This window comes from Barbus barbus (genome assembly GCF_936440315.1).
Source record: "Barbus barbus genome assembly, chromosome: 6".
In the NCBI taxonomy this organism is placed as follows: Eukaryota; Metazoa; Chordata; class Actinopteri; order Cypriniformes; family Cyprinidae; genus Barbus; species Barbus barbus.
In genome coordinates, this window is record NC_136734.1 from 29,088,223 (window position 1) to 29,112,589 (window position 24,367).

Below are 24,367 nucleotides of genomic sequence, written 5' to 3' on the forward strand. Positions count from 1 at the left end.
AAAAGATAAATTTCCATTAGTGATTATTGTTTGATGTTCTAATAAACTGTACACAGAATTGAAATACTAAATGTAAACAAAACACGGTTAGATTTAATTAACAGATAACACACTCCCACACACATTACAACACATACTAACAATGAAACATTAATTTCACAACTCCAGTTGTCTGTAACGAGGAACTTGTTCATGCAAACTGTCATCAGCAGTATGATCAGCATGCTAAACACTAGTTGTCTAAATCAGGTTGAGAGTGTAAGAGTACTTTATTAAAATGTAATGATCTGTGATACAGAAAGCACTGCACTAATCTTACTTTTCTGGCATTTGTTTTTTTCATCTATGTATCCAATTTACCTGTTCATCCATCCAGAAAGACTGCAGTAATATAGAGCCAATAAACACAAACACACACTATAAATGAATAGATTATATGTAAAACATCCCGTGCTTCTATTTATTTGATATTTTCCTAAGACATTTTGCACAAGAATAAGCAGAGGTGGGTAGCAATGGATTACATGTAATCTACATGATGATATAATCAGATTCCAAAAATGGGTAACACTTTATTTTTTGGTGTTATTTCCTTGTTACACGTTACATGTACTTACTATTATAATAACAATAAATTATGCATAATTACATGCAAGTAACCCAAGGCCAAACCCTAATCCTAACCCTAGTAAGTACATGTAGTTAATTAATATTACTCAGTACTTAAATGCATAATTACATTGTAACAAGAACACCTTAAAATAAAGTATAATCCAAAAATGCAGTACTTGTAATTAGGCTATATTACATTTTAAAATGGATTACATTACGGACTACAATTTTTATCATGTAACAGAGTAACAATCTGTAACAGACTACAATTTGTAAGCAATCTACACAGCACTGAGCATAAGTAGCTAAATTTACACATGCGTTGCTGCACATGGTTGAACATGAGGGTGTAACAGGGTTGCTTGTATCAAACGTGGCGACGGAGAACTTTGGAGACTCGTGCCCCCTCTCTTGGGGTATTTGACAAACTGACACCCCCTTAAATCGAGTGTCAACCACAGTCTGTCAAATACTCTAAGAGAAGAGTCTAGATCAGAGAGAGACCGGTAGGTGTGTGGATAGACCTAGAGAGATGAGGGGAGAAAAAATTATATTAAAACACGTTTAGTTCAGGAAGATCTGATCCTCTCACTCCTTCCTCTTCTTCCCGTTCATCAGATGTACTCAAACAAGCTGTATAATCAATTATTCTTAATTTATTAGAAAGATTTTTCAGACTAAAAAGAGTCCTTGAGTGGAGAGCAGCACCCAGCTCAAAATATCAGGTAAATATGAGGTAGAATATGAAAAAAGGATTGAAAAAAGATCAAAATCCTATGAAAGACCTCATACAAGTACTAATTTTAGATTATTTCATGGAGTTTTCTGTTAGCCCACCATGCAACTCTCTGTTTCTCTTCACTTCTCTTCCTATTTTAGCACTAGTTTCTTGTGTTATCTTTCTAGCCTAGCTGAGAAGATGTTCAAACCTTTGCGTTCCTCGCTTTACCGTTGGTTGGATCCACAGTGCTCCTCTGGGTGGTCTGTCCGCGGGGACGTGTGCTCTTCGGTGCACAAATGTATCAGGCGCTGATGAGTGTTTGTGTGAAGAGGACAGCATGTGTGTGATCACTAATAAGCCACCAGCACGAGGAGGAAGTAAAAGGGGGAAGATAACACGCAGGCTTTAGAGCAGGAAATATCTGGAGGTTAAGAGACAACACTATATGTGTTAAAGTAGTTGTGAAATGTTAAAAAAAAGGTTCTGAGTTTGCAATAACAGCCACAAACTCTCCCGCCAAATTACTCCACAAACTGTAGCCCTGTGTGTGTTGCATTGGGTTGGCCTTCCCTATGAATGGATAGATAGATAGATAGATAGATAGATAGATAGATAGATAGATAGATAGATAGATAGATAGATAGATAGATAGATAGATAGATAGATAGATAGATAGATAGATAAAAAACGATAATGTTCTAGCAGAACCAGTACCTTTTCCTGTTACGATCACAAACATTTTACCCTCAAATGCAAGACAATGGAATGCATAATTCAAAATATGGGTAAAACCTCTGTGACAAATCAATACAGAAAATTCCTTTACAGACTTTTCATTCATTGTGCACAATCCTTAGATGTGCCTTATGTTGGCAGAATTCAAGTCGTAAAGGCCCTGCTGAACACAGTAATGTGATATTAATTTTAGTTCTACTGCGGAGTGTGGAGAGCCTAGTCTGCCAGCTTTAGTAGCATTAACCCACTAAATGGATGTGGCATTCATTTATACTTTAATGCAATTAATAACACAAACACAACCCAGCAGTTCTCTCCTTGACATAAACATGCCTTTTCCTCTCCTCTGTAATAGAAATGTTGTCCTCACTAATGGAAAAGTAATTTGCGACTGAAATTCATTCCAATAAAACTGTTTAATCAGGACGTGGGTTCAATGAGTAAAACATGAAAAAGCTAAATTTGAGTTATGGTTGAGCGGAGTCTTCAGGCCCTCCTGCTGCTCAGCGTCGCTGGCTGGAAGTGATAGGTTACAGTTTACTGAAGTGTAAATTGTAAATAATGTGAACATCACTTTGAGAAGTGAGGAACTGAATCTTTGCCAGTCTGATTAAGAAGCTTTGGCTTTCATCCTTCAGGTGCCTTTTACACAATTTGAGAACAAAGGGAAAAGTTCCTGTTTGAGGTTTTTAGTGCTGCCAGGAGCTGAGCTGTTTTTAGAGTCCTGTTGCAATGGCCGAATTCTTCACGGAGTGATCTTGTGGTTGATTGGTGTTTTTGTGCTCAGCTGTCATGTGGTATTGTGTGAATTTCTGGTGAGGATGTTGGATGCTCTGAGGGCTGGTGTTGTGAGAGTTTTCACACCTTTTCTCTTCATGCCTCAGCACTGCTGACGACTGAGCACAGTTTCAACCGTAGACCTTCCCATTAGCCAGAGGCCTGGTCAGGCATCAAGCTCTTTGGTATCACTGGATTTTCAAGTTGGGTTGTAGTTTGACTGCCTTTGTACTTTATAAGCTGAATTTTATACTAATAATTCAAAATTATTATATTACAACAACCTGGGCTGTGCTGAAACCATCGGCATTAATGGTCTCTGCAATCCACTTTATGATGTTTTTGAAGAAATTATCAATTCACACAATTAAATGATTCAGTAGCCTATCAAATCATTTTACATTTCACCAGAAGTACTATAAATTGATATTAAGTAAATACTTGTGTTTTTGTATTGTGCAAAGACATTTACATCGTTGTTAATAGCAATTGTTTGTTTTTCATACATGCAAGGGTAGGAAACAGCTTATTTAATGAAAGATGATGAGTCTTTTGCCCCATTATGAATGGTTGAATAATTAGAGAGGTGTAGGAATAGTCAAGTTAATGGTTGTGTGCTAGTTCAGTCTAATCAAGCTTGAGTGTTTGGCTGTCCTGAGAATTTACACCCGCTGTGCCTTCCTGCCACTACTGTCATTTTAGCACACTGCAATGTTCTTTTATGAAAATTGAATTGCTCAGAGTACATGCATTGAAGAGAACAGATTTACTGTTCAAACTTGCATGTTCCCATTGCTTTGACTGGTTAAAAACCTAAACAAACTGTTAAGGTTAGTGCTAAACAGCTTTTTATCTCATTAAAAGTAAAATGAAGTGACAATGTCTGCCCATTTGAGCCATGAGCTATCAGTGTTGTGTCTAAGAACTGAAATTAATACCCACCAACCTGCCAAAAGCAGCTGAAAATCAACCGTTGCGTATAACTCGATCAACTTACTAGCCAATTTGGTGCGTTATGGTTGTGTTCTATCAAGTTAATGATACACAGGGAAACATTTTGAGCAATGTTGTACATTACGAATCTAAAGTATCCAGATAGAAATTTGTTGCCCATTCTCAATGAGAGAGAGACACTTAACTCAAGGTTGCTCCAGTACTGCAAGTTACTAAATGACTAAATGTAAATGTACTTTGAGTGTATTCTTAATAGCATACACAAGTTACTCAAGCACAGTTGAACAAAATGCTTTTTTATCAATGATTAAATCAAATGTTTGGTATTGCTCAATGCTTTCATCGTGTTAGATGAGTCATGGCACAGCATGCGGCATCGGTGGTCCATCGACCAGCTTGTGAGTCTGTCTCATGCAGCTGAGACGATGCAAACAAAAGCTCACAAATTTCCAATGCCAGACTCATGCTGCCTGAAATGACAAAAACAGTGCCAAGAACAGTAAAGCTTCAAGAAACTTTTCTCATTTTCCTCCCTCTGTTGCTGTATAAGCTTAACTGACATGATCCAAGTCTAAAATGTACAGCGAACACAGTTTGATTGTGTTGTGTAAACAGAGATAATAGTGTTTAAAATTAATAAAAAAAATGAACAGTGGCCGAACTACTAATTTAGTGGTTGGTGTAGTTTCTACTGTCTTGTGTTGATGAGGAGGTTCCTCTAAAGTCCTGTGCGGAAGAGCCAACTCATTTGACTTCTGTTTGAGGTTCCATGAATTTATTAAGTGATGGCGCTGGCTTTTGTGGACATGAAGATCTTACTGGTTCATCTGCTGTTCATCGATTTTTTTCATTGTTGATCATGGAATTTTTGCTGCTAGACAAGGAAAAAAGAAGAGGAGCATAATAAGAGTGCAAAGGGTGGTATTTATGATAATGCAGTTCTGGAAAGGAAGTGGAGTGCATGTTATTGAAGGCATGCATATTATTGTGTGTTAGAAGGAGATCAACAATTATGTTAATTATGTGCAGTTACATTCGTATTGTAAAAAAAAACCCCAGATGCTAAGAACAGCAGATGGAGAAACGACATGACTCGTACATAATTTTGTATCTATGAAAATGGATCAGAATATGTATAGAATCGTACATAAGTTTTGCTTTTTTCTTTTCTGAATTCACTCATTAAAGCTTGTGTTCAGAGACCACTGACTCACAGCTACATCAGCCTCCACCCTCCACACTGCGGCTGAGAGTGTGTCACAACAGCAGTGTTTCAGGCCTGATTCTCACAGAGTGTGTTTGAAAGAAAGAAAGAGAGAGAAAAATTTCAGTTACACCTTCTAAAGAAAAATACACTTCCTTCGAAGAGACACCTCTTCTCTGTTATTTTCTGCTTGTCATGCAGTTATCTGCAGTAGCGAAAATAGCACACACACAAAAAATGAAATTAAAAAATGAGAGGAAGGGAGTTGTTTTAAAGTATATCTATATTTAATCACAAGCTTGGTTCGGAGAGATCTGGGTCTTGCTTGTGCTGGTTTTAATTCTGGTTTGGATTAGATCTTGACTGCAGCTTTTCAGTGTGACTAGATAGCGATATAGATCAGCAAAGCATACAACCACACTAGTCATGATGACTCACATACACTTGTATCACACTCTCACACGCATATATAGATGCTCTTATCTGCTCATATCAAAACATCAAATGTAAAATAAAAATCTATTTGGTTAGTTTATTTTCTGTTGAACATATTCATAATGACTCAAAATGTTGCTGTGTGCATCTGTTTGTGTATTACTGTGTGTGTCCAGTCTGGTTATATTTGTGCATGAATGTGTACTAGGCCTACTTATTTCTATAAGTGTGTGTGTGTCTGTGGTTGGGTATGTATTTAAATGATATTAAACACTATTCACTAGAGTAGAAGTTCTCCTTGCTTGTTAAACTCTGATTATAAATACACAGTGGACAAAATTATTGGGTTCTCTTGCTCATTATGAGGTTGTGTGTGTTGTGCATATGTTTGTGTGAGTGTGTATGTGTGGCCATGTGTGGGGTGTGAGTGAGCTTTTGATATCTCTGTTAATAATCAGATGTGTGTGCAATCATCATTTCAACATTCAACCAGCTAAAGTTCTGGCACGTATCTTAAAGGGGAAGTTCTAATATTCAGTTTGTCTTAAAGGAGAAGTTGGGTTTGTTACTTCACGTTGAGTCTTAAGCAAGTGTTTTCATCAGCCTCTTCTGCATGACTTTCTTAGTGCAAAGCTGCACTTTTTTATATGGCAGAATGAATAAATGTAACCTTGCATGTGTTCTGGTGAAGAAGTTTAAGCTCTTGATTCTCTAACTTTAGCTCTGGGAAAACTTCCAGCTGTGTTCCAGGCCCTTGCACTCTTACAAAGACTTCACTCTTTACAAAGACGCCTACACAAACACACACTGAGAACACAACAGAGAAAAAGAGTATTACACGGTTTGTTAAAGTCTTAATTGGAATGAAAAAGTGATTGGCACACAATGGTTTTTCCATTCGCTCTGCATGTAAACTCCTGTGTTCTAATGTTTTTTCAATGTCTGTTTATGTTTTTATTTCGAAACCGAGAAAAAGCTATTTAATTTATTTTTATTTCATATATTTATTTTTTGATATTTGATAATTATCAGTGTAGTGTACATGTAAAAACACTTAATGACTTTTTTTAAGACCAAAAAATAAAAGGCCAAACCTCTTGCTGTCAGATGCCGCTTGGTGTTTTTGTTTAATGCAATGAAATGTGTACAATTAGAGTGCCATTTAAATGTAACACTTTGGGCCACTCTAATGCAATGACAAATTATATGGTAATGTTGGTTTGATTGCTTCTGTTGTCCTCATATAAGTCCCTTTGGAGAAAAGCGTCTGCTAAATGACTAAATGTAAACATCTTCATAAATGATGTTTCTGAATTCATAGAAGGCAAATAAATATGATCTAAGTAAGTGCATAGCCAATTAAATAAAAAAAGACATTTGAAAATTGTATATTTTGGCTCTGTTTGTGTCCAGTTGCTGATAATCTTGTGAGGGAAGAAGTGATAAAATGGAGGCAATATGATAAAACCTCTTGTGTGGCAGCTGTGTTGCACCGGTGGTCAGAGCTTCCTCTGTAGGTCTTATGACCCATGAATTAAAAATGTTTTAAGCTTTTTGAACATGATTTTTTTCTTAGTTAGTTGCTGCTTGATATACTACAGTTCAAAAGCCAGCTAATTTGTCTTCTATTTACTGGTATTTTTCACCAGTTCTTTCGTGAAACTGCGCTTGAGATGTGGCCAAAGCTCAAAGGTCATCATGGGCGGTTTCAAAGCAGCATTTAAAATACTGAATTGCTGCTGATTGCAAAACTGAACTTGATTTTCATAGTTTCTGTAGTGACAATAACATCCAGTGGGGGGCCTTGGAACTTAGGTAGCGACTGTACCTCCATGCCCATATTTAGAGAGAGAGCTAGACAGAAAGAATGTGTGTGAGGGAAACAGGACAGAGAGAGAGAAAGAAAACAGGGAAAGAAATGGGAAAGCCTTGCCAAGGAGGGAGGGCGAAAGGAAGAGGACAGTAATGAAAATTAAAGAGAAAAGAAAAAGTTGTGGGGAAGGGGAGATGGGTTGGGTGGGTAAAGTTCCTCACACCAAGATCCAGACAACTTCTCATCAGGGCGATAAAATCAAACCCCTTTATGATTGAAAAATATCATATTCTCAAAGACAATACGATATACTTTCCTTTGTAGGAATTGATGCATGTTTTCTGTGAATGAGAAGATTTAGAGAAGCCTTGCCGATGATGATTAATGAAAATGAGTCCTCATCAGAGGGTCTCAAACGGCACTGACCTTCAATCTACCAGAAGTGGACCGGTGACAAGGCCTGTGGAGGAAAAGGTTTGTGTGTGTGTGTGTGTGTGTGTGTGTGTGTGTTAGTTCACATGATTGAAACTAAGGGTAAGTGAGCTGTACGTCAGACTTTTTCTTAAACGTGTAATGCCTTTAGTGATAATGCATGCTTTAACTCATATTTAATATTGTTACTGGTGGTAAGTGGTATCTAAATATGAAAGCCTCTACTTAAATATAGCCTCTTGTTCTGGTTCCTGGAGGTAATTGGTACATATTTCAGTGTAAAGTTTTGCTTAAAGGCTACACAGCAATTTAAGAGCAGATTGGCCTGTATTCAGCAAAGATTATCACAATGAAAAGGGCTGAAAAAAATCTGGTCTGCTATTAGTAGTATTTTTGGTCCAGTGATGGGATTAATTTGCTGAGATCTGCTCATGTTTGTGGAAGTCTTATTGAGCTTTGGCGGACAGTGCAATAATGCTGAAGGCATTATGTCAGCGTGTGTTTGTGTGTGGCATTTACTGTGGCTATTCACTGGAGGTTCTTTTTCATTTGATGAAATAAAATGAAAGTGAAAGGCCCTCCAGCTACTGCAGTCAGGTTGAGTGGAGGAGGAAAGAGGAAGATGATGATGAAGGAGCAGGACAAAATGAAGATGCCATTTAGATTACAGTGTGTTAAGTCCGATAGTGTTTAGAAGGGGGAGTTCATGGCCGGCTTTGATGCTTGCCAATGCGCACACTATACATGCAATGCATTACGCAGACTCTCAAGAGCGCTCAGTCTTTAGAAAAGCCCTTCTGCTTTCTCTGTATTGCATATTTTCATCAAATTCACATATTAAATGGATTCCATTTTAGTCCAGGCACCAAATTTCCTGGAAAATTGTAATTTTCCTCTGCTGTGAATCCTGTTTTTTTTCTGCGAAATTAAAAAATAAAGCTTCACATGGATTGTACCATCAGTGTGTTTTGTTTTGTTTTGTTGTTAAGACCCACATGTCCTGATATCACACGTACATGTTGCCCAGGCTTAAAAGAGAAACACTTGATGTGTTTTGCTATATGATGTTTTCTCTTTTAAGAGCATCTGCATTATGTTCCCTGTTACTTTTAGACTCAACACTTTTATATTTACATGCATCAACACAGGAGGCCTGGGAAATCTTTTTATGGAACATTATTTGAGCTAATATTATGCAGGGCCCTGTCTAAAATAATCGTATTTGATTCTTTGTGGAAATCTATTAGAATCCTTTCGTATTTGCTAAAGAATTTCCATTAGTAATTTAGAATAGGGATGCTTTAATGTGTCCACAAGAATAAGAGACTAATAATGTGCATAACCTTTTTTTTTTTTTTGCAATTTTGCCTGTGATTTATTTATTAATTTTTAATAAACAAAGGATGACAAGCCCTTACCAACTCTTCTTTTTGAAAGGTCAGTGAAGGGTTTACACCAGATGTCATATGAAGACAGGAGATTATCGGGTGTGAATAATTTCTTCTCTCACTGCACAGATGTTCAAATTCATGTTTGTTTTAGTTTTCTCTTAATTCAGTAATAGTTGCTGTTGATATATGTGAGTTTGATGATTTTGTGATGTGTCTAACCGTTGTGTGCAAATGTGTGTTTCTAATTCGTAGAAAATGAAGTCCACAATTCCAAGAAGAAAAACTGATGTTATTAAAGCTTTCAGCAAAATCAGACAAAGGTATGCACAAACACACACAGACAAAAATACACACATACTCGCTTACATTATTTTTGAAATGGGCATTTTGAATTGATGATGAATGCAAAATCGTAAAAAAATAAAAAAAAAGAAGAAATGTACACACACATCCCCACACATCTCATTATTCTTTCCCAGTGCCTCTGGTTCCTCTTTCACCCTTTATCTGATTCCAAGCAGAAAATCAAAATGCCTCTTTTGGCACTCTGTTCCTCACTGAATGTCTCAGACACTGTGTGTCAGAGCTTCATTGAATCAAACATAATCACTTGCTCGGCACGTCTTGATTGCGGGGCTCTTTCAAAAAGAACTTTATATCACAAAGTTCACAGAGTCAGACATGTTTCTGACTTTAGTGGAAACTGGCTACATGTGTAACCTTTAAAGGCTCATATTTTAAAATAATGTTTTTTTTTTGTAAGTCTAGGGTGTGACACTATGGACTTGTCTGGTCAATACGATTCAAAGAAAAATGCTGTTTAAAGCATAGCTCGAGTTGTCTGTTTTTTTCTCTCTCTTTCTTCACTGCAAAGATCATTTTCTTGATAGTTCACCCAAAACTGTTATGTTAATCCATTCAGTGGAAGTCAATGGTAAATGGTCTGGTTACCTACATTCTTCAAAATACTTTCTTTTGTGTTCCAGAGAAGAAAGAAGGGCATACACAACACTAAAGAAAATATTTTGAAGAATGTTGATAACCAGGCTGTTTTGGTATGGTAACCATACCAGGTTAGAAATAAAATGTCGGTGAGTAAATGATGACAGGATTTTATTAGCCTGTGGAATATTTGCATGTGCACACATGATATATTTTCTAATAAAGCAAATGTGCTAAGATATTAAGAGCTGTTGGCAGAGAATATATTACATTTATTTTGGGAAAATGGGAAATAGCTTTTTCATGCTTTAAGAATAAATCTAACAAAATCCAGTGAGTTTTATTCCCAAATAAGTCTTATTATCTTAACAAAAATTTATTTCTAAAAAGTAAATGTATCTTTTGTGGAGGATATGCAGGTATATTAGTGGAAACCAATACAAAAATACTTATAGGAAATTATTATTATTGTATTCACACTGCAAAGCACGCTCGCACATATACTCGGCACACACTCACACTGGCTGCTTATATCTGACCAATCCCTTGGTATTGGCTACAGAACACACTCTGCCTTATATAGACAGGAATGCAACAGACACACACATATAACAAGAAGGCTGGCAACGTGCGTCATTCACATTACAATCAAGAAGAGAGAGAGACAAGATGGCAAGACAAAATGATCACTAAATACAACACAACGAAAAAATCTTTATTTGAATCTACTTATTTGTATCTAGTGTCAGAAATCTATTAGTTTGGAATATGAATATTCTGGAAAAGTGTAGATAAACTAGAAATATGCAACACGTCTGCAGGTAGTTGTTTCTGTAGCTCTAGCTGCAATCAACAAATATCATTCAAAGTAAATTTGCCGGAGATTCATGACAATAGTCATACAATCCAGGCTGAATTATCAGGAGAAATATTTGCTGTGAAATTACTGGGCTGCAGGTTATAGATGAAAGCTTATGAAGCATATGAAAGCAAAACTGGACTTATAGAAAATTCACACAACAGCACATAATGCATCTTTACATTTATATGCCATCTTTTCCCCAGATATATAATGTACTTTATACGCCAGATTTGCATATGACAAATGAGTTTTCATATAGCTCTATCATTAACATTTTCACCAACACAGGGGCAGATGTTTTCTTCACTAATGTAAAATTCAGCTCGCTGTCGTGGTAATGAAGTACACAGGTTCTGCAAGGAGAGTTCACCCTTCAGCAGAAATTGTTTCTTTATGCTCGAAAAAAAAAAAAAAAACATTACTGAATGTACTTACGTGCTCAGAATATTACAGCTTTTCTGCACTGAGTAAACCTTGGCTCATATAAGCCTTTCACAAACCTTTTTACATTTTAGCTGTTTAGATTGCATTTCTGCTTATCACTGCATCATGTGCTCAGTAGACATGACTTTGTTTGGCTACAGTACAGTGCTGCAAACTTTAATGTAGCAGGAGTCTGAATATCCACCTTTTTCTTACCGTAAGAGTGGGAAGAAAAAGTGTGTTCTTAATTATGAACACACTGGTTTGTAATGCAAACAGTTTTACCGTTTACTGCACGTTGTTTTTCTTCTCATTATTTCATCAAAGCTTGCTAATGAACCGGAAGTCTTGCCCATAGGCTTACCTCTGCGTTGAAGAAAAATGTGGATAATCAGCATTTTTCACATTTGACCCTTCATGAAGCATTGTAAATTCTATGGCTCTAGCTTCTGGTCTCATCCATGTCCAGCTATTTTTAACTGTACAAAACTGGCAAAAAGGCTTACTTCTGCATTGAAGAAAAAGGTGGATAATATTGAGGATAAAATGTGACACACGTACTAGTACTGAACTGAACTGTTCTTGAAGACAAACATGTTACTAGGGAGGTGAGAAGTTTTTTCAATTAAATATATACAGATTTGGTTTTACTGTTAAAATCAAGGGTCAATAGAATAAAAAAAAATATTAATTACTTATCTCATGATTTTTACCAGTAGCACAAAATAGTAAGAAATTCAGTTAATTTTTGTTTTCATTAAACATATTTAATAATTTTTTAGTCAATATGGTAACTTTTGACATTTCTGTATGAAAATGAATGTTCCTCATCACTATTGTGATTTTAACCTGTTCACTCTTCTGCAGTGATGAGTATGGAGCATGTAACGTATCCCAAAATGCAGTGCTGTTGATGGAAGCCCATGCTCACCTTACCATCGGCTTGCAGTCAAAAGAGAGACTTCTGCTGCTTTTCACAGATTTGCTTATCATCGCCAAAACAAAGTATGTTTCAGTGGGTGCGAATATGTCTATTAATATGTAAGAAATGTAAGACATCTGTCTCTCTAAGAGTAGACATGTATGCATTGTGTGTGTTACATGTTACAGGTCTCTGTATCTAAAGCTGAAGGCTCGTGTTAGCCTCTCGGACATATGGCTGGCATCCAGTGTTCACTGCATCACAGACAGAAAGCTCACCTCCAAGAACTCATTTGTGATTGGCTGGCCGACCACCAACTATGTTGTCACTTACAGGTAGTCTTTAAAAAACTATTTAGATATGATGTAAATGTCAAACATCTGAGATCTTGGCATACCAAACCAGACTGATATGGTCATTGTATGTCATTCAGACAAATAGCACTGACAAATTCTAAACTGTTTATGAGTTTGAGATGAAGCAGCCCTTCTTAAAAAAAAAAAAACTATTCTGCAGTTGAAAGGAAGGGATAATGGCTGTGTTGAAGCTTTAAGCACTTCAAGTGTGTGAGGAAAATAATTAAATTGAGATCCACCCACTCAGTTGCTACCGACTAGATCTTAAAACACTGTGATAAGGTACAACTTTTCTCATGTGAAGTTCAGATTATCTGGTATAAATGCATGCACATACTCTCTTTCAAGCTCAATTTGGCACTCTGTCATTAATATTGCTGATTCAACTCCTTATTAACCTCATTTTTAAACAGTGGTGGAAAGAGTACTGAAAATTTGTACTTAAGTACAAGTACTGTTACATTGCTGAAATAATACTCAATTACAAGTAAAAGTACTGGTGTCAAAACGGTACTTAAGTAAAAGTACAAATTACTCTAAAACTACTCTGAGTACTAGTTACTTTTTAGCGGCAATATTTAATGAATTACCAAAAAATATTAATCCATATCTTCGCTTCTGGGTAGGCAGTTCATATGTATAAGTTAGGCCTATTTGAGATCTCGCATCCAATTTTCTGCGATTACATGACTGTGTTCTCCTGTTACAATAAAGCGCTCGCCACATTTGCGTGGAAATTATTAAAATTATGCGGAATACCTGCAATCCCGTGCGGATATTCAGACTCTGTAACTGACAGGAGGCGATACATGTCATACTCACTGTCGGAGAGGAGAGAGCAAGAAGCAGTTTGTACTGGTGTAGGGCAGGCTATAAACGGTAGATACTGCAGAAAATGAGTAATGGAACCGTGTCAGATATTTCAGTATAGGTATCAAAATATAGATATTTATGATAGTTTGTTTCTCCAAACTTTTGACTCCAGTTTACGCTGAGCCCCCTCACTGTCCGATTATATCTTTAACCCTGCTGCAGCGGCGGCTTTTCCGGTTCAGATATCAGGGCTTTTATTGGTTCGTTTACGATCGGATCTCTCTATTGGCTACTGAAATGCCGTCAAAGGTTTGAATATCAATTCAAATTGGGCGTACTCAGTAACGAACTATGATTTAAATGTAACAAATTAGATTGTTTTGCTTAATTTGTACTTAAGTAAAAGTACAGGTTTAAAAATATACCCTAAAAAGTACAAGTACCCGAAAAAACGACTTAATTACAGTAACGTGAGTAGTTGTAATTCGTTATGTCATAGGCGGTGTGTCCGGAAGTATAAGAGGCATCCTCTTTACTGTCTTCAGGAGCCGTCTGTTTGAAGTGCGTGTGAGAGACCAAGGTAGGTGAGCAGTGTGGAAAGTTTGTGCCTCCGTTCCAGAGGTTTCTGGCACTTGAGGACATGCATGATCTAGCTGTCATGTGTCTTGGTCTCGTAGTTCGGATCCCATAGTTGCCGAGGTACGGCGAAGACTCGGATGGCGGTCTCAGAGCAGCCATGTTCTAGTTTGGCTCCTTAACTAGGTTGGGTTCCCCTTGGCACAAGTTCTCCAGAATTAAGTGCTGAAGTCTTTGTCTAGGAATCTGTTATTCGAGGATAGTGTTCCAGCTTGGAGACTGCTAAAAGAAAAAGGTCTCCGTGAGCCCCTTGCATGGACTGTGCTGTCTTCCAAAACTTCAGGGTTTTTACGTAGATGGTCCACTTCCGTAGTCTGGGCTCTCTTTAGCCTTATATGAGTGAACTGCTATCTGAGGATAGCTGTGTCCAGCCCTCTAGTGTTATGGCCTCAGCTTACACCAGGCTTTGATCACTGACTATGATGTTTGTGTTTGCTCTTTAGCGAATCATGGGTCTGGGTCTGGGTCTCCCTTTTGTGAGCTCCTGGTCAATAACACTGTGCTTAGCTAGCCTAATGTGGGACTGACATGGACTGTGGACCTCCTCAGTATAACCATCTGAGGGTGGTTATATTCCAGCTATTATGGCAGGTCGGGCTTACCTGAATACAGCTATCTGTGGTTAGCTGTCTTTTACTGCAGTTACAGTGAGCCCTCTTATGGGGTGGTCCCCTTTCCTAGAGCCTAGCTATACGAGGATAGCTGTGTGCTAGCTCAGTGATCGTTCCCCAGCTTAGGGTTTTAAGTAGCGGCCTCTTGAGCCCTTACCTACACAATGCTGTCTCACCTCTTGGATCGTAAGTAGACAGCCCACTCTTTGTGTTCTGAGTAGTTTCAGTCAGTCCCCCTTCGGGTAGCCCTTCCTAGGTGCATATCTATCTGAGGATATCTATGTGCTAGCACAATGACTGCTCCCCTATTTAGGGTCTTTAAGTAGCGGTCACATTGAGCCCATGCCTACACAATGCTATCACCCCTGCTAGGGTTGTAGCAGATAGCCCACTCTCAGTGGTCTTGGCAGCTTTTCAGGAAGGCTATCTACGCTAGCTGTGTATTGTTTATTTTGGGACCGACGAGGATTGGGGTTCTCCTTAGTATCGCCACCTGAAGGTGGTTCTATTCCAGCCATGGTTATGGCAGGACGGGCTTACCTGAATAAAGCTATCTGTGGTTAGCTGTCTTCTACTGCAGTTGCAGTGAGTCCCTTTATAGAGTGGTCCCCTTTCCTAGAGCTCAGCACTGCTAGCTCAGTGATCGTTCCCCTGCTTAGGGTTTAAGTAGCGGTCTCTTGATCTCTTACTTACACAATGCTGTCTCACCTCTTGGGTTGTAAGTAGTCAGCCCACTCTTTGTGGTCTGGGCAGTTTCAGTCAGTTCCCCTTCCGCAGGGCTTGAATTGAGGGGGGATGGCATCCCCCTGGTTGAAAAAAATGACAAAAAGCATCCCCTCTGTAAATCCACCCCCACCCCCCCCCCCTTTTGGATTATTAATTTTGTGTATTACGTAAAACTTATCATGCACATGAAATGTTAAAATTCTCTTTATGATCATTTACGAACTAAATAACGTTGATTGGCCAATCAGAACTTGGTACTGTAACTGCACACAAGCAGAAGCAATTTCGTAATTTTTTGTGCAAAATGGTTCAAGCGCAACTTTTGAAGTTCTTTAAAAAGAAGACAACAGAAGGTATGATTTTTCCTTGATTAGAATTTAAAGACATTCTCCTGACATAATGTATGTGTGACTGTGAGGGACTGAGAGAAGATAGGAGAGCTGATATCCAATTTTGAGAAGAAAAAAAAAACACGTCTTGAGTCCAAAAAGCATTCACTGCACGATGAAGCCCATTAGAATACAATTAAAATGCCCTTAAATTCCAGCAATGAAACAAAAAATACCCATGTATGACTTTTTACCTTTTTATATTCGTTGCACAAGCAATGTACTTTTCTGTATATCAGCAACTGTGCTATTAGTTTTAACAGTGCATAGCAACACAGTGTTTCATTCCTTGAATGAATCCGTTTTTGAACGAATCAAGTGAGCCAGTGATTCAATGGTCCATTCAGATGGTCTCACTTGTTTTGTTTCTTTTGAATAAGCCGCTTTGAACGAATCGTTTGATATGAATGATTCGGTAAGTAATTTATTAAAAAAGGGACTTGCCACCACCTACTGGCGGTTGTCATATTTATTTATCCGTGACAGACCTAAACCAGCGAAGGTGCCAGTACAAAAACACATTCAGCAAAATAATTGTTTAATTACCAATACTGAACAAAATTCCTCTATTTCAGGCCCCAGAAGGAAAAAAAAATTATAAATAATAGTTAATTTAATAAGGCTATTTTTTCATTAAATAGAAACCTTTTTAAAAATGAGACCAGATTGTGTAAAATTAGCCACAGTTATCCTCCCAGCCCCCCCGCTCTCTGTGGTCTAGGCAGCTCTGTAGGAAGGCTATCTCAGCTATGTTATTCTTGTCTACAAGCCTTCATAAGACCTGATCTGATTACTCAGTAGCCACTCTCTTTACCTATCTGAGGATAGCCGTGCTCTTAACTTGGGTGGGATGTTCCTCTTGATCTATTCAGGTTCCCCCGTTTCTGCCAAGTTGTGTTAGCGGCCCGTGGCGTCAGTTGTATGGCCCCTTTCTAAGGCTAGGCTTAGGTGTATGTATGTCGCTTTCTTGGTGCTGTCCCACCAGGACATGCATGCGCCTCGGCACGGCGTGGTTGGATTTCTTTCCCCATAGTGCCCCCTAAGGGGGGCGCAGCGTCTCGTTCCCTCTTGGGGAACCATGGTTACTAGGGAACTCCACGCTGCGCCCCCCTTGCCATGCCTTCGGCCTGCATGTCTACGTCTCCTTCAGACAGCTAAGTGGATGACGTATTCAGCAGGTGCCCTCTTATACTTCCGGGCACCCTGCCTATGACGTCATGGGCCATGTGGGCCAATAGATTGACGTTGTTTCACACGTGCTTCAGACACCGGTCATGCAGACTACATTCTCCATAGTGCCCCCTAGGGGGCGCAGCGTCTCGTTCCCTCTCGGGGAACCATGGTTACATGTGTAACGCGAAACGTTTGACAGCGCCTCATTGTGATGTCGAAAACCCATAACATAAAATTTTAACCTTCTCAAAAGGAAGTCAAGAATAGGGTATAGCAGTGTGTGCCCAGTGAAAGCATCAAAACCAGAATGTGGGATTTAGACTAGAAACGAATTAGTCTGGTGAGTGAGATTAAAAGGATTTCTATCTTTTATTCCACATTTAAATTCAGTGGAATCTGCATCTGTGGTTGAGTTATGCTGAGTTTTCTGAATGGCTAGAATACATGTACTGAGGAAGATTGCATTTATAATAACCTCCAAAATCTGCATGCCACGGATCGAGAAAAGAATGCGTGTTTTTATATCACAACCGTGCGGAGGCGCATGCCTGTCCTGGTGGGACAGCACCAAGAAAGCGACATACATACACCTAAGCATAGCCTTAGAAAGGGGCCATGCAACTGACTCCACGGGCCGCTCACACAACAAGAAACGGGGGAACCTGAATAGATCAAGAGGAACATCCCACCCAAGTTAAGAGCACGGCTATCCTCAGATAGCTATGCTATGTGAGCAGAGGGTGTTTCAACAAACAACTGAACCCCTTCGTGAATGGCCCTACAAGTCAATTAACAAAGAGTACATACAGTGGGTCACTTCAAGGAAGCAATTTTGATATTTATAGTGATGTGAAATGAATGGTGAGTCCTCACAATTCATTCTGAAGCTAGCATTCGTTTTAAAGTTAGAATTTGACAATGTGTAAAAAGTTGTTTTGTTTTGTGTAATATACAATTTGTAAGAATAGTGTCTACAGATGAGAAATCAAGTTTTATAAGGCTGAGAGCAGAGAGCATGCACGCACGCAACCACGCACACACACACACAAATTTGGTCCAAGCTACATTGAGACACATTTGCCCAGCTCGTTCCAAAGTCTTCATTTTAAAGTCTCTGCCCTTCAGAGTGAGTAAGGTATAGGGACGGTCACTTCTGATTGGAATTTGCTCAACAATCCACAAATGCACAGAACAAATCCACACACACTTACATTACAAATGCATGGACCTGAAGAAAAAGAAACCCAACTGAATTGTGACCGTTTTCAGAACTGTATGCACTGTATATCAATTCACCTGTACAATCTAGATGTCTAACAAAAGTGAAAATAAATGGTTTTTGAAATGTGATATTATAAAGTACTTTGCACAAGATTACAGGGAGCTGGAAAGTTTAGCTTAGGCGAGAGAGAAAAGAGACTGCATTTTATGTAGTATGACACATGTACATGCTTTCAAAAGAAAATCACAAGCAACAAGTATAGAATCATGCTGGCTCACTTCTGCTTTTAGGACTGTATGAGGGGAGTGTTGCTTTCTGATAATAGGTATGTAAGTAGTGTCTTTTGGTTTGGTCTTTTTTCATAGTTTTTTCATAGTTATAGTTTTGCCATTGTGCTGTTTACAATATATCATCCATAGGCTGGAGTGATTATTGTCTGCATTTATTTTGTTAAACAAAAAAGATCTAAAGTAATACGGAACACACGTCAATGTGGGTCTAAGACGGAGTCACAAGTTCAAGACTACAAACATATCACATTCAAAGCACACTCAGTATCAGAACTCAGTGTCACTGATTGTCTTATCCAGATGCATCTATCTGAAAATCTACTTTGCATGTAAATGTTAAGCCCTTTCTGAACTGAAAATTAAATCTACCAATAAAATCTAACACAATCTCTCTTTCTTTCTCTCTCCCAAATCCCCCCCACCCCCACTCTCTCTCTCTCTACACCTGTCCTCCCAAACCTAAGCTCATCAGAAACAAAGGATAGATGGTTACATGCTCTTCAGTGGTAAGGAAACAAATAAAAAAATATCAAAGGATCACATCAATCAACTTATATAATGTCTCAAAATACGAGTTTCCAAAATTGAGGCTGCTGTGATATCAATTTTCTTGACCGTTCCATGCCTTTGTGTTTGTGTCAAGCTTTTGCATTTGTTGTTGTTTGTTTGTAAAAATGTTTCATTCTTCAGGCACACCTGCAGAGCCAGGCAAAAAGTCTTGCCAAATGCCATTCTTCTCTACGTCCTGCTGATTTGCCATCCAGATGACAAAAGCTCAGCGGTACACAAGCACCGTTTTAGTTTAATTTGGAGCCGAGCCACTCCAGTCCTCTGGGAACTAAATTCATGTCTCTGTTTATTAGTGGAAGTTATTTGTACTCTAGCCTGAAGCTTTTCATTGGGAGTTGATGCTCAATGTTGTTGCTCTTTTACATGCTATTGGCTGTTAAGACCGTTGCTGTGGCAGTGGACGTGAGCACGACCGCAGAAAATGTGGTTCAGTACATCATACAGCAGTGCAAACTATTGGTAAGTGATCCTTAAATGCCTCTTGTTGAGAGTGTAGTGTAATATACACTATTTATCCTATTTAAAGCACAGCTGAGTACAAGGGAGTGGTCCAAATGAGAGAGACACATGCTTTTTCGTTTCCCCCTGATATCATCTTGTATCTTGGTGGATTTGACTACTTGCCCATCTGAGGCAATGTAGTTCTATAATTTTGTGTACATCATTCTGTTGCTCTCTGACCGGTAACACTACTTTGTGCCAAGTTTGTCCACTGGCATTTCCTGTGTTTGATAACAGCCACTTCCTCTTTCCTGTCTCTTTCCAAAACATAATGACAACTTCCTGTGTGCAGGGTGAAGTCTCGGACTACCAGCTGTGTGTTAACTATGAGAAAGAAGAGGAAACATACCCCCTTATTGGTGATGACACACACACATGCATGTCAACTTAATATAAATAGTGACATTGCTTAGACATTTATTGTTTTTATACACAGCTAGTTATAGATACTTTAAAATAACCCTAACCCACATTCTCATGCTAACCCTAACAACTTTGTTTACTTAATTCTTTTACTGAGGAGGATTTAAAAAGATTCTGTCAGGTTTAGTTTACTAATTTTTTCTCCAAAATGTCAAGTACAGTAGACACACACAAACACAAACACACAAAGATACTTTTTAAAGCATTTGTGAACTTAAGGTAGATAAGGGGTGGCAAATTAATCTTAGTTTTTTTAAATTTGAAAACATTTCCTAATGTGTGCCAATTTTTTTAATTTGTACCCATGCAGGGTACAATAATTTTCATTCACCAGAGGCCTTTAGATAACATGCAAACAACACTATTGAGAAGAAAACTGCTTCTGGGTGAATAAAACTAATAGCTTGAATAAGCCATCACATTACCGCAAAGTTTAACCTAAAAAATATGAATAGTTTATTTTAATTACAAGGCATGCTTCTCAGACAAACTCGACATCAAAGAAATATATCTTCAGGGTTGTAAAAAATCGTCTCAGGTTACGTATGTAACCATTGTTGCCTAAGAAGGGAACGAGACACTGCGTCCTCTAGGGGTCGCTATGGGGGACGCCTCGGCGTGACCGGTGTCTTGAAGCATACACATAAACACGACAATAACATTGGCCGGCGACAGCCTATGACGTCACTACCGGCGTGACCACAGTATAAAGGGGTGCCGGGAGAACACGTCATCTGCTTCTTCGTCTGAAGCCAGCGTCCGAAGCATACGTAACCTGAAATGTTCCATTTCGAGGGAACATCGAACTGCGTCCTCTAGGGGTCGCTATGGGGAATGGTATACACACGCTGCCATGCTGAGGGGAGTGAATGCCGAGCAAAGGTGAGCACTAAGTACCAACTCTACCAAAGCTTAAGGGAGTTGCCCCGGGATGGTTCGATAGCTGTCAGTGATATTATGCCCTTCGGCCAAAGGCCTGAACTGCATACCCCAGAACTTACCTGTAAGGGGCCGGGCCTCCTGGACCCAGGGTAGAGCTCAAAGGCTTGGAATCAGAAGAAGAGATTCCTTTAAGGGGATACGACCAAGCGCCTAGGATAGTAACTAGGTCTTGGCCTGTCACCCAGGGGCTACTGCTTGCTCTGCATGAGCTCACTGAAGGAACTGTCTCAACAGATCCTTGGTAGCAACACCCTGTTCAAGTCGACATCACTGGGGATACATAGGTAGAGTGGCATCACTGGGGATACATAGGTAGAGTGGGGCCCAAGGTGAAACCGGGGCCTGACCAACTCAAAGAAAGGGCACGAAGCCGCAGCATGTAACCCCTACCATACAGGATTTTAGAAAGAACGCAAAACACTTGATGTGCGATCTTACCACAACGTGGCTTTCAGAAAGTGCACAGAGACTAGCGTGCGCACTTACCATAACATGGATTTGTAAACACCATTCTAGGGAGTCACAGAGGCTGTTACTAGACAAGCCCAGAGACCATAAGTGACCGTGGCACTCGAAAGAGCAGTTACTCTCGAACTACATGCTACACTGTCATGCTACAGTCATCCAGCAAAGTGAACAACTTAACAGAGAGGCAGAGAGAGGCCTAATAACCTGAAGTTGCTGACTCTCAGCGCTCCAATGCTCAGGGAGGGGTAGCGTGCTCATAAGAGACCCTCCGATTGAGGGGAGCACTGCCGAACACACCATGAGATCAGCCTAAGGGGAAGGGCAGAGAAAGGGCCTGACCCGTTGGCATGACTGCACGGTGGAACACACAGAGCAGAAAATCCAATTCTCAGGATGAGAGAGAAACTCAGATGCTCGGAAGGGAGCAGCATGCTCATAGGTGACCCTCTAAGGTGAGGGGAGCCATGCTAGCTCGACCAACAAGGAGAACAACCTGACAGGGAGGCAGAGAGAGGCCTAACAACCCGAGGTTGCTGAATCACAGAGCTCTGGGGAGCGGAGAACTAAACTCTCAGAATGAGAGGAAACTCAGACACTCAGAAGGGAGCGGCATGCTCATAGGTGACCGTCTATGGTGAGGGGAGCAATGCTAGCTCGACCAACAAATGGCCTACCAGTGAGGCAGAGAGTTGCCCAACAACCTGGCATGACTGCTAACCGGAGCTTTAGAGAGCGGAGGCCTAACTCTCAAATAGGAGAGGGACTCAGAGAACATGCACTCCTAGTCGTTGCTTAGCTTTTGCTAACATAAACCAGCGGTCAGTGAAGACGAAGAAGAGGATGATGTGTTCTCCCCGCACCCCTTTATACTGTGGTCGCGCCGGTAGTGACGTCATAGGCTGTCGCCGGCCAGCGTTATTGTCATGTTTAGATGTATGCTTTAAGACACCGGTCACGTCGAGGCGTTCCCCATAGCGACCCCTAGAGGACGCAGTTCGATGTTCCCTCGAAAGGGAAGCAGAACTTAAGAATTTCCTTCCTTTCAGTCTGTGAGTTGGAATTTGAATTGAATTGGTCTTATATTTATGTCTGTTTTTCTGTCTGCCATCAACATTTAGAGTTTGTCTTGACAAACTTTGCTTTTCAAGGTAAAAATTACATTTTGTAAAACTCACTTTTTGCTGTAATATTTTTCTGTGTGTCTTGTTATACCCAGTAAATGACATTCACAAATTTCTGCAGTTGTATCTCTCACAATCAGTCTAGTTGCAGCTATTTACCGATGTCATGCATAATTAAAAGAGTATTTATAGTTGTTCTACGCCTAAAGTTGTGTATATACTCCAGACTCCCTACACACCAACATAGGAAAAGTGATTTGGAAAAAATAAATTAATGTTTTTTTAAGAATATATCCTACTGGTATAATGACTTGATGGTTTTTTCCCAAAATAATCCTCCAAGGGATATGATTGCAATGATTCAGCCTGCAGACTCTGTCTTTAAAAGCTCTGAGCTATGATGAAACTCTCCGCTCATTGACAGCTCTGTGATGAAAGACCAGGGATAATAGAAAAAAAGGCTTCATGATTCCCAAGAGAGATAGAAAAGAGTCTGTATGAACTACTATATTGATGAACTGTCTTCACTCACATTCCCCCACCCCAGGTCATATGTATGCAAGTAAGATTTATTGTGTGAGACAACAGGATATGAGAGATTTAGTATCAGATAACAGAATTACAAAATCAGTTAAACGTTCTCCATGTCTGCCTGTTTCTCTCTCTATGTTGTAATGGGGCAACCTCAGGATAATTCTCTCCAAATTCCAGCTGCAAGCATACACAAACACGCACACGCTGATCTTCACTGTCTAAATTAATCTGAAGTTCTGGCTGGATTTCCACTAGAAAGGTTGCACGCTAATCCATTTTGTAAATGTCTGATTTTTATACAGATTTTGTGCTAGTTATAGAGAAATTAGAAAACCAACCAATAACTCTTCTCAATGTCCAATAAGGACATTGCTTTATGCTTGCTTTTTTTCAGGCATATACCGATTGAAATATGTTAGCAATAAAGTAAACACATTAATGCGGTTTTTGGCCCCTGCACGGTTCTTTGAAAATGAAATCTCCTGCAATCTAAAATACCAATTTCCTGTCTCCATTTTTGTCTGTTCTAGGCCATGAGCTACCATTCTTCATCCTGCATCACTCCCTGAGAAGTCAGCAAGACCATCTGCACATGCCCAGTGAGCCCCTGCAGGAAGCATTTAGTTCTGGTCAGCAGACAGAGGCCACTCCCAAGACCCCTCACTTCACCCTAAAAGCCAAAACACGCACTCCTAGGGGTGAGTACATTTGTCACCAAAAGAATGTATGTGTCTAGCTCAATAAAACTTTATAATTTCATCAAATGCTTAGTAAGACTAGTGCCTTTCCTGAGGGTCTGTTGTCTATGGGGTTCTCTACAGTATGTGGCAGTACAGAGGCCATTAGTAGAAAAAAAATCTTCTGACTTTTGCTGCACTTTATCTATTGAAGAGAACCCCCCCCCCCCCCCCCCCCCCCTCGGTCTATCTCTCACTAACACACTCACACACACACACACACACACACACACACTAAATTGTAATAATTTTTGATCAAAGAAATGCAGCCTTTGTAAGCATAAGAGACTTATTTTAAAAAAACATTTCAAAATCTCACTGACCCCAAACGTTTGAATGGCAATGTATTTTTGTTTTTCATAAATTAGCCTATAACAAACCTTTCAAACTGTAGTGCTTTAAAAAAAAAAAAGACAAATGTCATTGATCATACCCCCTGTCATTCCAAACCTCTAAACAATTTCTGATTTGGTGTTCATCTAAATAAATGTTTGTCATTTCTAAAAAAAAAAAAGATTTAGAATGAAATTAATGAGGGTAGATAAGGACGGGATTTCATTCTTATGTTCTATATATTTCACATGCGTCAACATTTTCAAAGTGAATTGATTGGTTTCATATTTGTTTTATTG

General features: G+C 39.3%; 1 protein-coding gene across 1 annotated transcript in view; it reads left to right on the forward strand.

Moving 5' to 3' along the window:
• Positions 1–7,641: 7,641 nt before the first annotated feature.
• The window catches only part of LOC306870757 (uncharacterized protein), a gene marked incomplete at its 5' end in the record, with an annotated part of 38,417 nt that continues 21,691 nt past the window's right edge, over positions 7,642–24,367 (forward strand). The window contains 9 exons of the mRNA XM_079418181.1: positions 7,642–7,725; positions 9,327–9,394; positions 12,169–12,306; positions 12,412–12,558; positions 18,904–18,945; positions 19,130–19,220; positions 19,391–19,468; positions 19,803–19,869; positions 23,529–23,696. Of these exons, the coding sequence (XP_079274307.1) occupies positions 7,642–7,725; positions 9,327–9,394; positions 12,169–12,306; positions 12,412–12,558; positions 18,904–18,945; positions 19,130–19,220; positions 19,391–19,468; positions 19,803–19,869; positions 23,529–23,696 (883 nt within the window). The remainder of the gene's footprint in view (positions 7,726–9,326; positions 9,395–12,168; positions 12,307–12,411; positions 12,559–18,903; positions 18,946–19,129; positions 19,221–19,390; positions 19,469–19,802; positions 19,870–23,528; positions 23,697–24,367) is intronic.